Below are 13490 nucleotides of genomic sequence, written 5' to 3' on the forward strand. Positions count from 1 at the left end.
GGCATGTACCTGGGTTGCGGGCACAACCCCAATAGGAGATGTGCAGGAAGCAGCTGATCGATGTTTCTCTCTCATTGATGTTTCTAACTCTCTATCTCTCTCCCTTCCTCTCTGTAAAAAATCAATAAAATATATTTTTTTAAAAAAAGAATTCTGCCTTCCATATCATAAAGCAGCTTTTTAGTAATTGAACAATTCCTTTGGAATTTGGGGAGAGGGGTAGTCGAGGAAGTGGAAATTTTAGTGGCTTTATTGGGAGGCACCATAGAATAGGGGTGAGTGGCTCCATGCCAGATTCCAATGACTAAGGTTTATAAGACAGCCCAGTAAATCTGTTCTGTAATGGACCAGAGAGTAACTACTATGGATTTTTGGGGCCATATAGTTGCTGTCACAACTACTCAACTCTGCTGTTACAGCATGAAAGGAGCCATAGGCACTACAAGAATGAATGAGTGTGGCTGTGTGCCAATAAATCTTGATTTGTGGACACTGACATTTGAATTTCATGTCATTTTTACATGTCACGAGATACTGTTCCTCTTTTGACTTTTTTCCAACCATTTATATGTATCAATACCATCCTTGGTGTGGGCCAAATACAAACAGCGGGCTAGAGTGGGCCAAACCCTGGTTTATATCTAGAGCTCTGGCATTTCTTAGCTGTAAACTCTGGGGCAAGCCTTGGTTTGAAGCCTCCGTTCCCTTGTCTGTAAAATGGACACAATAATAGCATCAACCTCATCTGGATTTCCTGGGGGAGACAGTAAAAGCAAAATATTTTAGCTCAGGGCGGCTGCATATACTCAGCATAAATAAATGTGAACTGCACTACCTTCTCTCATCAAAACACTCAGCAGCTTCTGCCAAACCCATCCAGGCTATTGACAAACAGGATCAAGGATTTTCATGTCTCTATTAACAAAGAGCCATTCTAGACATTTCATACTAACATCAGAACCCTCAGAGAGTTTGTGGGGCCCTAAAACACACCTCAACCCTGGATGCTCTCATTTGTCAGTTTCCTCCTGGATCTCAGTCACTGCAGTTCAAGAGCTGAGGACCAGAATGTGAGGTTATCATGCTCCAAAACAGAAATAATGATTTTTTTTCAGAAATAATTATATGTTTGAGCCCCAGCCAATCCTCATGACCACTGGCATCCTGCTAAGTATCCTCTGCAGTTCTTTCTCTTCATCTTCACAACAACTGAAGGTGCTGATGAGATGATGAGCTCCAGGTTTCAGAAAAGGAAACTAAACTGTAGGAGGGTTGGGTAAGGAGGCAAGCCCACATGCCAGGTAACCAGAAATCATGGGGTTCCTTCCTGAACCACAGCTCTTGCTTTGCAGCAAAGAAAGGGATGACCATCTTTTAGGGCCCCCATGCTTCTCTGACTGAATCCGTATCTGAACCCCTGAGGATCTTGTTAAAATGCAGGTTCTGAGTTATTAGGCCTGGGAGAGTCCTGAGGTTCTGCATTTCTACAAAGCTCTCAGGTGATGCCAACGCCACTGGTCCTAGGACCACGCTTTGAGTAGCAAAGCTCTAGATCAGGGGTGGGGAACCTTTTTTCTGCCAAGGGCCATTTGGAAATTTACAACATCATCCATGGACCAAATAAAATTAGCAACTAAATATGCCAAAGCAATATCTTCACTGTTACAGCTCTTAGGGCAATGGAAACTAAAGAGAAAATAAACAAATGGGACTACAGCAAAATAAAAAGCTTCTGCACAGCAAAAGAAACCATCAACAACACAACAAGAAAGCCCACTGCATGGGAGAACATATTTGCCAAAGTAATCTCCGATAAGGGTTTGATCTCCAACATTTACAGGGAACTTATACAATTTAACAAAAGGAAGATAAACAACCCAAATCAAAAAAATGGGCAACGGACCTAAATAGATACTTTTCAAAAGAGGACATAAAGGAAGGCCAAGAAACATATGAAAACATGCTCCAAGTCACTAATCATCCGAGAGATGCAAATCAAAATGACAATGAGGTACCATCTCACACCTGTCAGAATGGCTATCATTAACAAATCAACAAATGACAAGTGCTGGAGAGGATGCAGAGAAAAAGGAACCCTCGTGCACTGCTGGTGGGAATGCAGACTGGTGCAGCTACTGTGGAGAAGAGTATGGAGTTTCCTCAAAAAACTAAAAATGGAACTCCCATTTGACCCAGTAATCCCACTCCTAGGAATATATTCCAAGAAACTAGAAACACCAATCAGAAAGGATATATGCACCCCTATGTTCATAGCAGCACAATTTACCATAGCTAAGATCTGGAAACAGCCTAAGTGCCCATCAGCAGATAAGTGGATTAAAAACTGTGGTACATCTATACAATGGAATACTATGCTGCGGTAAAAAAAAAGGAAGGACTTCCTATCATTTGCAACAGCATGGATGGACCTGGAGAGCATTATGCTAAGCAAAATAAGTCAGTAAGAGAAAGATAAATATCACATGATCTCACTCATTTGTGGAATATAATGAACAACATAAACTAATGAACAAAAACAGATCCAGAGACAGAGAAGCATCGATCATATGCTCAAACCTCAGAGGGAAGGTAGGGGAGGGTGGGGGTAAGGGGGAGACATCAACCAAAGGACTTGTATGCATGCATATAAGCATAAACGATGGACACAGACACCAGGGGGATGAGGGCATGAAGAGGGGTGGGGGGATAAGGACACATATGTAATGCCTTAATCAATTAAGAAAGAAAAAGAAAAAAATTATCAACTTAAAAATTAGCCTACTATATTTGGTCAAATATTTAATTAACTCACCCCTAATGCCTTGGCAGGGCCAGATCAAATTATTTTGAGGGCCTTATACAGCCCACGGCCAGATGTTCCCCACCTCTACTCTAGAGGAAGTGAGAAATTAGAATTTTCCCCACTAATGACCAAGGTGGTCCATACAAAATGAAGCAATGGCTATGGGTTTCTTATGGTGCAGAGTCTTTGGAGCCAGACTGCAGAAGTTATACGTATGACTCTACCAGGTGCCAGATGTGTGGCCTTGGGGGCAATCTCTCAACCTTTCTGTGCCTCATGTGTCCTGCCTATAAAGGAGAAAGGTAATAACTCTTAATCACATAGGGCTGAGACATTGACTCAATATGATTATATATTATACTGAATATATATATGAAATCATATATATATAAATCATATATATATATAATTTAGAGCAATGTCTCACACCTTGTAAATGATCAAGAAATAGAAGATAATCAGAAGATCAGGAAAAATGAACATCCTTACCAAAGAAGTATCTAAAAATGTGCTCTATGAGGTTTGTTCCCCCCCGCACAGCTAATAGCTTGAGCAGATCCATCCAAATCTGCTTATCATTCAAGCCATTTTACAGTTAAGTAAACCAGACTTGCATCCAGTCAGTCATAAAATTAAATTACAGAGAAAGTTCGCCTTGAAAGGGCAGGATCCAGAGGCCAACAAAGAAGCAACCCTTTCCATCTTATTTATTATTTATTTATCTGAGGGACATGTCCATTCCCTGGATCTCTGGGCACAAGAAACAATCGAGAATGCATGCAACAATTTCCTAGAGAGACACAAATCTGAACTCCACCAAAGCAGCTTCTCACTTAGGTCATGTCAGAGTGTCATTCTTCATTAGGCAGAGTGCTCCCAGGCACCATAACCCTCAAAAGTAATTAACCCTCTAGTAACATGTCACTACTTTCTATAGTAAGGGAAATGCCTCAGTGGTCTCATCTGTAAAATGAACATTCTGGACAAGATAATCCAGTGCTAACATTCTATGAAGTTAAGTTTGTGTCCTTTTACCCAAATTGCACCACCTCCTCAAGTAAATCGCTGGTCATTCCATGCCCCCACTCACCCATCTGATGAGCTATTGTTCACTGAGTGTCAACCAAAACCCCCCTAAGGTCTACGGGTGATAAAGCACAGTGCCAGGCACACGGGAAGTACTCAATAAAGGATGGCTGTGATTAGAACAAAATCAGGGCTCCATCTTTTACATCTTAATCCTTGCTCAAGGAGGAGTTTTCACTGACTTCAGAGAAAGGGAGGAGAGAGAGAAACATTGCCTATGTGCCCCAGCCAGGGATTAAACCTGAAACTCAGGTATGTGCCTGGACCAGGAATCGAACCTGAGACCCTTTGGAGCACGGATCACATTCCAACCCACTGAGCCACTCCAGCCAGGGCCAGGGCACCATCTTTTAAGTGAACCACCGTGTGACCTGATCATGTCATCTAGTTACTGGACATCAACTGGAATGGCAGTAGGTGGGTGGAATGGGCAAGTCCAAATGGGAACTTGGTTGAGAAAGTGGTCCTTGTTCTTTCTAAAGTTGGACTGGCAATTTGCCATGCAGGTGAGAAGTTACATGAGAAAGAGACTGAAAGAACGGATCTACTGGTTGGAGGTCTTCAGGACCTATCGGAAACCTCATCCCTTGACATTTCAGCTATAGCTGAAATTCCTGGCACACGGGATGGCCATCGGTTCCTGGAACACTCTGGCAGCTCCCACCTCAAGGGTGTGCAGAGTCAGCTTTTCTGCTGCAGGCCAGGGCTTCCTCAGAAAACAAGTCAAGTACCCTCTGCTTTCAGAAGCAGCCGAAGGGCCCCAATGCAACTTTCAACCAGTAGGGAACAGGAGTCAATGAAGTGTCCCAGCCTCCCTTCCTTTGACAGGACAATTCTACAATAGTTTCAATGTGGTTCCTCAGAGGAACTCTAGTGACATTGGGATTCATATGTTCACAATCGTGATCAGCCCCCGCCCGCCCCCCCACCCCCACTCTCTCTCTCCCTCCCTCCATCTCTTTACTGGCTGTTCCTCACCTGCCTCACTCCTGAGTTTGCCTCTCAAACTACCAGGACCCAAGCTCTTGTCTCAGTCTCCAATTTGAGAACCCAAACTGAAACCCCTGACCACTGCAAAGTCTTGTTCAGAGTCCTATAGCATCTGTACGGAATCACAGCCCTTGTCACAATGCACTGTGATTGCAGAACTAGGAGGTTCACCAAGGCCAGGATCAAGTCCATCTCCATTCACTCTGGAGCCCCAGGTGCCTTGGCACATAGGAAGCACTCTGTAACTGTTAGTACAGCGGGTGCCAGCAATACATCTGCTGCCTGGGCATCAGGGGGTCAGGAGGCAACCCCTGGCCTTTTCAACAATTCAGAGAAGTCCTTTTCTGTTTTAGAAAGGCTTGTAAATAAATTAAGACTGAGTCATTAGCAGCAGGGGAAAAGACATGTAAAGAAGGTCCATCTTCCCTTAAGCTCACCCACCACTGTACCACCAAACATACTCCTGGGAGGAACTCAGCCTCATCTACCTCTGACTGCCCATCCTCGCACATCATCTGCAGCCTCCTCCTCCTCCTTCCCCATCTCTTCTTTCCCTTTTTGTTCTGGTGCTCTGTTTTCTATCAAGGAATCATAGCAAAGGACTAGATCAAAGAAAAGTAATTCGAACAAGTAAAGCTGATTGTGCTACTGCTGTTCCTTGAAATCTCTCTCTCCCCCAGGCTTAAAGCTAGAGGTTGCAAATTAGCCTCCTGGGGCTCAAGGGTGGTTGGTGGATGTGTTTCTGAGAAGCCCATGCAATGTTCCTAAAGTTGCCAATATTTAAAACTCCACATTCCCAGCTACTCCTGAAAAATTAAAGATTTGGTAACTTGGGCCCACACTGGGGTGGGGTTAACGGCAGCCCGCTATGTGCTGCAGTCCCCACCACTCTCTTTTGCCCCTGACTCTGAGACTCCATTTATGATCGTGATGTGCAGTTTACTTTGTTCTTTCTTGTCACCTGCCTGGCCCTGGGGGGCTGGGGGGAGTGTATTTGAGCTTACTACGGCATATTTAAACACTTGGAAAAAACCAAGTCCCAGCTGCTATGATTGTTCCGTGTGTTTTAAGTGCCTCTGGCAAGAGGTTAGAGCTTCCTACTCTAATGCTATCAGGCCTTATGCCGTTATTTGGAACCAGAACTTGATGATGATGTGATGATGATGATGATGGGTAATGGATAGCAGTTACTCTTGTACATATGTCTGCTTAATTCTACAGGTGCTTTTTTTTTCATGAAATCATTAATGCCGAAGGATTCAGAAGGGATGAGGAATAAATAGGGCAAAAACAGAAAGGAGAGGCCAGCAGGAGGCACATCTCAGCTATGCTTGCATTGCCCTTGCTTCCTTCTAAGGGTGAGGAGACTGGTGAGCAAAAGAAAAGAAACTCTTCCCATTCACACCTTAGATTCTAATTCTGGCAAGAGTACAGACTTCTTCATCTTACCTCTGAAGCCATCAAGTCAAGTTCAAGAACCATGCATGTCACGTTAACCCCGTGCAAGGGAAGGACTTTGGGAGCACCACGCGGGTCAGCCGGCCTCAGCATGCAAAAAGGATGCTGACCGTTTGAATCACGTTTACAGATCTATAAACCAACCCACAGTAAATTCCAGACTCTTGCAGAGCTAGAAGTTAATGACAAAAAATGCAAAGGCAACAGGAAGAATCATTTCCGTGACCTCTCAGAGCTCAAAGTGAATGTAAACGACTGTGAGACATATCACTTACTGGCGGGCCGATATTCTTCCAACATTTAACCAGTCACTAAACCAATATTTACCTGTGTGCAAGGACCTAGGGATGAAGTGATCATCAAGGCAGACACAGGAACTGCCTTTGTGAGTGGTCTATCGGGAAAGAATAATTAAACACACAATTATAATTATTTCATTCATTACAAGTGTGATGAGTGGCATATAAGAAAAGACAATATATGGGAACATTTACAAAGAGCCCTCGCCCATCCCTCTACGCCAAAAAAAAAGCATTTAAGCTAAGACTTAAAGGGTGAGTCGAAGTTGCCCAGGCACAGAGCCTGTCCATTTTTATTGAGCACTTACTATGTGCCTGGTACTGCACCAGGCATTGGGGTTAGAGAGAGAAATTATCAACAGATTTTCCTCAAAAAACTCAGTCTCTGGGGGTAAATAGGCTTCAATCAGATATCCTGCTGGGAAATGATGGGATCATTTTTAAATTGTTCTGATACTCAGAACAATTCAACCAAAAATCTTCCTAATTGCAAAATGTTCTATTGTGAATGCAGAGAATTTCTCTAATAATTTGATAAAACAGATGAAAATGAGAAACTGTCAAATCCCGTGGAACACCTGAGGCTTCACCAAGATAACAAGGCTTGCTGTCTGGGGATGTACAAGCCACCCAACCATCCAAGAGAAAGGTTAAATGAGGACTTGCATAAAGGAAGTGAGGAGGATATTAAACTTTGGAAGCCTGTAAAAAAACTGCGTGATAATTAGTAATATTAATAATCATTTATAATAATAAAAGTGTAATATGCAAATTGACCAAACAGTGGAACGACCATCAGGCAACCATGCTATGACACTCACTGGCACCAGGCCAACCAAGGCGGTGCGATGCAATTGGTCGGGGGCCCCACCATCACCTCATGATCGCCCCGCAAAGGAAGGCCCAGGCCACAGGCCAGCAGAGCGATCAATCGGGGGCTCCACGATCGCCCCAAAAAGGGAGGTCCAGGCTACCCCCTGGCAGTGCTGTGGTGGATGGGCAGGGCCTCCCTCTGTGGGGGCAATCCATCGTGGAGCCCTGACTGGGTAAGCAGGGCCTACCTCTTTGGGGCAATTGATCGCCCCGCAGAGGGAGGCCCAGGATACCTGGCCGGAGGCACTGCAGTGGGTGGGTGGGGTCTCCCTCTGTGGGGCGATCCATTGCAGGGCTCCCAGACTGCAAGAGTGTACAGGCTGGGCTGAGGGACCTCGCCCCCAGTGCATGAATTTCATGCACTGGGTCTCTAGTCATTATAATAATGTTAATGATATCTAAACACTGTGATAAACCTTATATGTACTTAATTAACATATTTAATTCTGCAGGTGGGTGCGACTATTTTTCCCATTTTGTGGATGAGGAAACTAGCGATTACAGTAAACAAGAAATTTCTGTTTATGGCAGTGTGGCAGACTAAGTAACCTGAAAACTAAAGTCTACAAAGCATTAGACATGCTAAATAGAATGACACATCTGTTTCATCACAAAATGGAGATAGCAAGTAATTTGATCCTCAAAGTATCAAAATCAAAGAGTGAACTGTATATTGGAGCCATCAATAGATATTGCAGCTATCCCTTGGGGGCTGATTGGGACAAGTGGCTGTACTCACTGAGCAGAGAGCTTGGATTTTGATGGCCACAGGAGGATAAAAGATGAGGTGGTGGGCCTGTGTGGAGTGGGTAGTCAGTACTGAGACTCCTCTACATAAAGTTGGGAACTTAAAAGAGTTACAGCCTCAGTACAAAAAGAGACAATAGACAGAAATCCACCCACTGGGACAGAAAGACCACAAAGAAACCTATCTCTCCTAGGCTCTGGGTGGGGTGGGGGGCAATGGCTACTCAGAGAATTTGTATCCATGGATCTTCCATCACAAGAGTTTGGGGTTCTAATATTTATTTATGGAGTGGTCCAGGAAGCCCAAAAATGAGAACTTAACCTAAAAAAATTATCCTAAGCAAGAGATATATCCTAGGCCCCTAGTAGAACCAAATGAAGACATACCTTTAAACTGGACCATTCCAAGTCCCACAAATAAAGCCTTTCTGAAAACTAGTCTACAATCCAAAATCATAACATAATAGGAAAAAGGTCCATCCCAAATAAAAATCAGGAATCACAATAAACAATAGGAAGACCTCCAAGTAATAGAATAATCTAATAAAAACTATAAAATATTTAAATCAATTGAAAACATAAATGAATTAATGAAGCATAAGATCAAGACACTATCAACAAAGATTTGTGAAAAAGAATCTCTAGAAAATAAAAAGAAAATTATTGAAAATAAAATCTTGGCCCAGCCAGTGTGGCGCAGTGGTTGAGCGTCAACCTATGAACCAAGAGGTCACGGTTCGATTCCCGATCAGGGAATATGCCTGGGTCGCAGGTTTGATCCCCAGTTTGGGGTGTATAGGAGGTAGCCAATCGATGATTCTCTCTCATCATTGATGTCTCTATCTCTCTCTCTCCCTCTCCCTTCCTCTTTGAAATCAATAAAAATATTTTTTAAAGATTTTAAATAGCCGAAGCTGGTTTGGCTCAGTGGATGGAGCATCAGCCTGCGGACTGAAGGGTCCCGGGTTCGATTCCGGTCAAGGGCATGTACCTGGGTTGCGGGCACATCCCCAGTAGGAGATGTGCAGGAGGCAGCTGATCGATGTTTCTCTCTCATCGATGTTTCTAACTCTCTATCTCTCTCTCCCTTCCTCTCTGTAGAAAATCAATAAAATATATTTTTTAAAAAAGATTTTAAATAAAAATAAAATTATAGAAAAAGTATGTTTAAAAAACCTGGGCTATATTAATATAAGGCAATTTTGTAAGTAAAAGCATTAAGAATTAAGGAGGATTCTTGCATAATATTAAAGAAACAATTCATCAGGAAGAGATAAAAACCATATACACCTTTTACTCACCTTATAAACATAATCTAAAATGTACTTAAAACAAAATAAAATGACAGAACTATAAGGAGAAACAGACAAGTCTCCAAACATTTTTTCAGTGATTAAGGAGACAAAAAATTAGGAAAGAGCAAGGTTGATCTGATGAACATCATATCGATTCCTGACTCTTGAACATTTAGAGAGTACACATCCTTTTCAAGCTCACAGGCATCAGTGATAAAACCTGTCCACTTAGTTGATCACACAGCAAGTCTCAACAAATTAGAGACCACAATGCATAAAAGTGAGAAATCAATAATAAAAAACAACTTAAATAGAGAGATTTGAAGATGGCAGCGTAGGTAGAGAGGTTAAACAAAGATCTTTTATGCATATATGCATTACCTATGGACACAGACAATAGGGTGGCAAAGGCCTGGGACAGGGCAGGAACCAGATGGAGGGGGGCAATGGGGGAGGGGGAAGAGGGACATCTGTAATAATCTCAACAATAAAGATTAAAAAAGAAAAAACACTTAAATACATATACTAGTATATTTAGAAATTAAAAGTTGTGGAGGTTTTTTTTTTGTTACCATGGGAAAAATAGTAAATATTTTTTAAGAGTTACTCAAGTCGTATTTAGAACAAAAAGAAAATACCACGTTTCAAAACATATGGGAAGGAACTAAAGAAATTAAAGGACATTTTATAGCTGTAAATGCTTATATTAGAAAGGTAGATTGAACATTAATGAGCTGAGCATCGATATTAAGTAGAAACGGAACAGAATAAACCCAAAGTACATAGAAGGAAGAACGTAATAAAGTTAGAGCAGTCAAGGAAATATGAAACAGACTTATAAAAGAGAGGTTTGGCAAAACACAAAATCTGGTTCTTTTTAAATCTAACAAAGTGATAATAGCTGGAGAGGCAGGTGGTGAAGTGGTAGAAAGCGTGGGCTCTGGAGCTGACTGCCTGGTTGGAGTCCCCACTCTGCCACTTACTAGCCTCATGGCCTTGGGCATGGGACTCGTGTCCGGCAATGGTGGAATCACAGCTCAAACCCTGGGCTGCTGGACCCCAGTGCCCAGGCACTGATTGGTTATTCTTATGACAGGATTTCTAAGTAGTGGACTCTGATGAGAGTGCCTTCCTCCCATAATGAAACTGAGGATTATTATCCCAATTTAACAGATGGAGTAACTGAGGTTTGAAGGATTTATGTAATTCTCCCCAAGTCATGAGATAAAGAGTTGGAGTGGACTGAAGACGAGATCTTCCCTGAAGTTGGTCCTCTTAACTATCATGTTCATCTATAAGAGAATAGGAACATCTCTGTTGACCACTCAGCAGAGCAATACTCTGGAAAGCTACTTGCTGTATATCCAACTTCAGGGAAGATGTCTTTCTTAAGGTAGAATGTAAAGGGAAGGGGAAAATGCCCCTTGTTCGTATACAGAATTTTCTACTCTTTCTTACAATAAACCCAGTGGTTAAGATTATGTGCTTTGGAATTAGAAATATTAAGGATAATTGCTAACACTTATTAGACACTTACTATATGCCAAGCATAATGCTAAGCTCTTTCAATCTTCACAACATCCCTTTTCACATCTATTATTACCCCGTAATACTAAGAACCTCAGGTGCAGAGAAGTTAACCTCACACGGCTACAAATTGGCAGAGGCAGGATTCCATCCCAGGCCATCTCACACCAGAGCTTACAGTCTTCTCCACACTAAACTCCTGGGACCCAACTTCCTCATCCCATTGATTGGAGATGACAGCACCCACCCACATGACCTCCGAGGAGGAATTGAGACAAGGTAGGTAAAGCCACCAGCACAGTATCTGGCAGGATGATGATAATGGTGCTGACGGTGATGACAGCAAGTACTTGCAAAGATCTAAGCCTAAAAGGATGGTGCCATTCCTGATTGCTCCAGAATAACCAACTGCCTAAAACCCTCAAAAAGAAATCTTTCTTTCCATTTCATTCCCACAAATCTTCAAGAGGACATACCGTGCTTTATGTGAAAGCTCATTTTCAAAATCAAAATCATGGCATTGCACATTACGTTAGGATATGAGGAAAAGTGTTTAAATGAATCTAACAAAGAGAACGGTAGAGAAGTTGGAGGGGCGGAGGGAGCACGCATTGCCCAATGCAATAACTCTGGCCTTGAACTTGTTTTCCAGAATTCTTGAAATATCAGTGATGGCAGAATAAACGACCAATTAATCAGGTTGTTTGTTCTCTGTGTGTGAGTCGCTGTTGCCATCTACAGTTAAAAATGGGGCATGCAGCCCTGCCAAAGAATCCTAAAAAAACACAGTCCTGGAGGGGGCGGTATTCAGAAACCGTGCTTGTTCAATGAGAACAGAAAGGGAAAATGCTACCTGGAGGAGCAGCTCTTTCTCCACCACCTCTTCTGTCTTGCTGATGAGACGCTTCTGCAGGGTGTGAATTTTCTCTATCAGCTCATAGGTAGTGGGGTCACTGGCCTGTTCAAGGTAACAAAATAAAAGACAAAATAAAAAAAAATGATAGTTGAGACACTATCATTTGAGGTCCCTTTGCAAAAGAATTACTGTTTTATTGAAATCTACTGCACACCTGCAGACCCAGTACAGAGAGATGGGTATGTAACAGATGAGATGGTCATCGAAACAGACTGATGCTTGGCTAATGTCTTACCTACTGACTCTGCTTGGCCAAGAGATGGAAAGTGAATATGTTTGCTCCACCAAGGAAACTACTACTACTGATAACAACAGCAATAATGATAGCTACTGTGCATGATACCTGATTCTTTGTCACCAACCAGACACCATGCTAAGTGCTTTTCCTCCATTATCCAATTTTAGCCACACAACAGCCCTACGAGGTAGCATGAGTCTTCCCCTTTTACAGATGAGACAAGTGAAATTCAAAGCATTAAGTTATTCACCCACACAAGTAAGGGTCAGAGCTGGATTCAAGCCCAGATACGCCAGGCTCTAATTACTATGCTCTGAGGTTTCCCCTCCCATCACCTCTGTTTCCATGGGAATGAGACAGGGTTCCCTAATTCATTCAGCCTCAGGGTTCTCCTTTGATACTGTCAACAAGGAGATGCCTTACAGCTTATGATAGGGAAGCTTTCTAGGATGTGGACTTCTGCTAATAACTGACAACAGAACACGTTCATGGCATTTTCGCTCGCAAACAGTGTTATCAATCCATAAAGGTTTGATGCACCTTCAGTAACTATCTGCGTACAATTCAAACAAGATCTACACTTATAAATTGACATTCTGTCCTCTAGACTTTGAGCCAAAGCTTCCCTTTCAACTGTATTGACATTTGGAATTAATCTAACAGCTAAATCTTTTCAACTGCCTCCCACAATCTCTGTTTTCTAATTTTTAAAATAGAAATTGACATGGAATTGGAAACTTTAAAGCTCTGCTTGCAAACACATGGAGTAAGCTAATGTGACAGTAAATGGATTTTAAATCTTCAGCTCCACTTCCCTACACATCCATATTACGGTTAGTTCAGTAAACTACACCACTCTTGGCATTTGATGAGGAATAAATGAGGGTCCAAAAGAGTGGGGGGGAAAGAGATTCCATTAACTCTGGCTTTGCTTACAAAATACTAAGCAGTGCCGAGTGATATCCATACGCTGGGACTGCATTTGGCACACACTTTCACTTGGCAAGACTGGATGTTGTTCAAATGCAGGCCTCATGTTTATATAACAATTTATAATGCATTATCCTTAATGCCTTTCTTCATTAAGAAGGAAAACTAAAAATGAAAAACCAAAAAAACACCTTGGCTGTTTTTTACCCTTGCCCTGCTTTTTCTGAAAACACATACTCTCCCAATATCCTAATTGTTCCATTAGTCGAAGCCCCTACTGGTGCCCACATTGCTGGGCACAACGAGAGGATATGGCCACCTTTTATTG

General features: G+C 42.3%; 1 protein-coding gene across 2 annotated transcripts in view; it reads right to left on the bottom strand.

Moving 5' to 3' along the window:
* CFAP58 (cilia and flagella associated protein 58) overlaps positions 1–13490 on the bottom strand; it is a 100828-nt gene that overhangs the window by 41236 nt on the left and 46102 nt on the right. For both annotated transcript variants that reach the window (XM_070431820.1, XM_070431819.1), the window contains exon 15: positions 11932–12036. In XM_070431820.1, the coding sequence (XP_070287921.1) occupies positions 11932–12036 (105 nt within the window). The remainder of the gene's footprint in view (positions 1–11931; positions 12037–13490) is intronic.

Source organism: Myotis yumanensis, unplaced genomic scaffold, assembly GCF_028538775.1.
Source record: "Myotis yumanensis isolate MYYU_CA2020_CCGP unplaced genomic scaffold, mMyoYum1.0.hap1 SCAF_13, whole genome shotgun sequence".
NCBI classification, from domain to species: domain Eukaryota; kingdom Metazoa; phylum Chordata; class Mammalia; order Chiroptera; family Vespertilionidae; genus Myotis; species Myotis yumanensis.